The sequence below is a fragment of the Limulus polyphemus genome, unplaced genomic scaffold (assembly GCF_000517525.1).
Source record: "Limulus polyphemus unplaced genomic scaffold, Limulus_polyphemus-2.1.2 Scaffold1710, whole genome shotgun sequence".
Classification (NCBI taxonomy): domain Eukaryota; kingdom Metazoa; phylum Arthropoda; class Merostomata; order Xiphosura; family Limulidae; genus Limulus; species Limulus polyphemus.
This window is the reverse complement of record NW_013667320.1, coordinates 237,601-239,076: the sequence shown is the minus strand read 5'-3', so window position 1 is coordinate 239,076 and position 1,476 is coordinate 237,601. Positions and strand designations below refer to the sequence as shown.

The following is a 1,476-nucleotide window of genomic DNA, read 5'->3' as shown; positions in this document are numbered from 1 at the left end:
AGATATATATATATATATATATATGTATTATACCCACACAAATATTGTAATATATATTGTATAAGAAAACTGATTTTCATAAAAACATTAAAAAAAGGAGTTACTGTCAACCATTCAAACTTGCTTTGCAATGAATTGTAAGTTTTCATTATTCATTTCAAACATTCAAGAAAAAATGAAATATCAAAGTACATTTAATTGATAATTTGTATTAAAAAAGTAAACAATTTCATATGAGTAAGGTATTTATTCTGTACTGTGATCATACTTCCAACACAATGACTATAAAGGAACAATTACTTATGCAAATTCACAATCAATAGATTAACTTTACTAAGGAGAAAATTTTAACTTTTTAAATTTTCTCAGTACATAAAAAATTGCTCTTTCTTAAGAAATATGTTATAAATTAAAAATACAATAACTCAATGACAGAAACATTCCACATTATGTATTATCCATTATACAAATTATAATATAGAAAAAGCAGTCCCTAATTCCTATAGCTATTCCCAGAAAGTTGAAAGAATTCAGTCACAAGATCAGAGTCAGAGGTATTAACACTAATAGTAACAGTCTGTACAGTGATTACAATTTATAATTATAATCATAATCACTAAATCAGTATCCTGTATGCCAGCAAATAAACTGGATTCAACAGTTATTTATACAAGAGTAACTTACCTTCACAAATATATCCTTGTCCTATTAATCCCCACAACATATCTGTACAATGATGACAATATGTAGGCTTATGAAATGTCTTCTTTACAAAAAAATGTCCATGATGACCCTGTTCATAATCCGTAAAACCAAATGGTATCACCTCAGTTGTCGGGCTAGGGTCATCACTAGGCCTAATGCCCATGTTAGGCGTAGCACCAGAAGCCATATTGTTCCACCTGAGCCGAAATAAATATGCCACTGCTTCCACAGCCAGCGGTTCGAACTTAGATACCTCCAATAAACGTGTTGCGGGATCAGTAATCACTATATATTAATATATCCCATTATCACGACTTGATGAAAATTAGTGCTCGATAACGGTGATACTCGCCATGTCATCGTAAGAAATTTCATTATGACAATCCAGAGTCCGCCATTACATCGTTTTCCTCACTGATGTAACTCCGCGAAGCTTCAATTGATCAAGAAATCGCAGCGCTGTAAAAATCATTTCTGTAGGTCAGATCCCGCAAAAAAGGCATATTACAAACAACTTTTTAGTTTGTGCTTAACAGTGACACTCAGAAATTATATTGGTAAATAGTAATTTGCAATGTCTTACTAAATTATTTATTAAAAGTTTTATTACTGGTGAAAGGAAATGTCGGGAATATATCTGATAACATAATAGTACATTAAAAAAAGGCACTGCAAATCAGATGATGTTATGTCATAAAGGAAAAGACTTGCGAGATATTGAAGAAATACACTGAATAACGATTTAGAAAACGGAAGAATAAAGCAATTAAT

The 1,476-nt window shown here is 30.8% G+C and overlaps 1 protein-coding gene across 1 annotated transcript in view; it reads right to left on the bottom strand.

The window, feature by feature from the left end:
• Window positions 1-1,267, bottom strand: part of LOC111087074 (diacylglycerol kinase theta-like) — a gene marked incomplete at its 3' end in the record, with an annotated part of 13,318 nt that extends 12,051 nt beyond the window's left edge. The window contains exon 1 of the mRNA XM_022392394.1: window positions 685-1,267. Coding sequence (XP_022248102.1) covers window positions 685-892 — 208 coding nt within the window. The remainder of the gene's footprint in view (window positions 1-684) is intronic.
• Window positions 1,268-1,476: the final 209 nt, after the last annotated feature.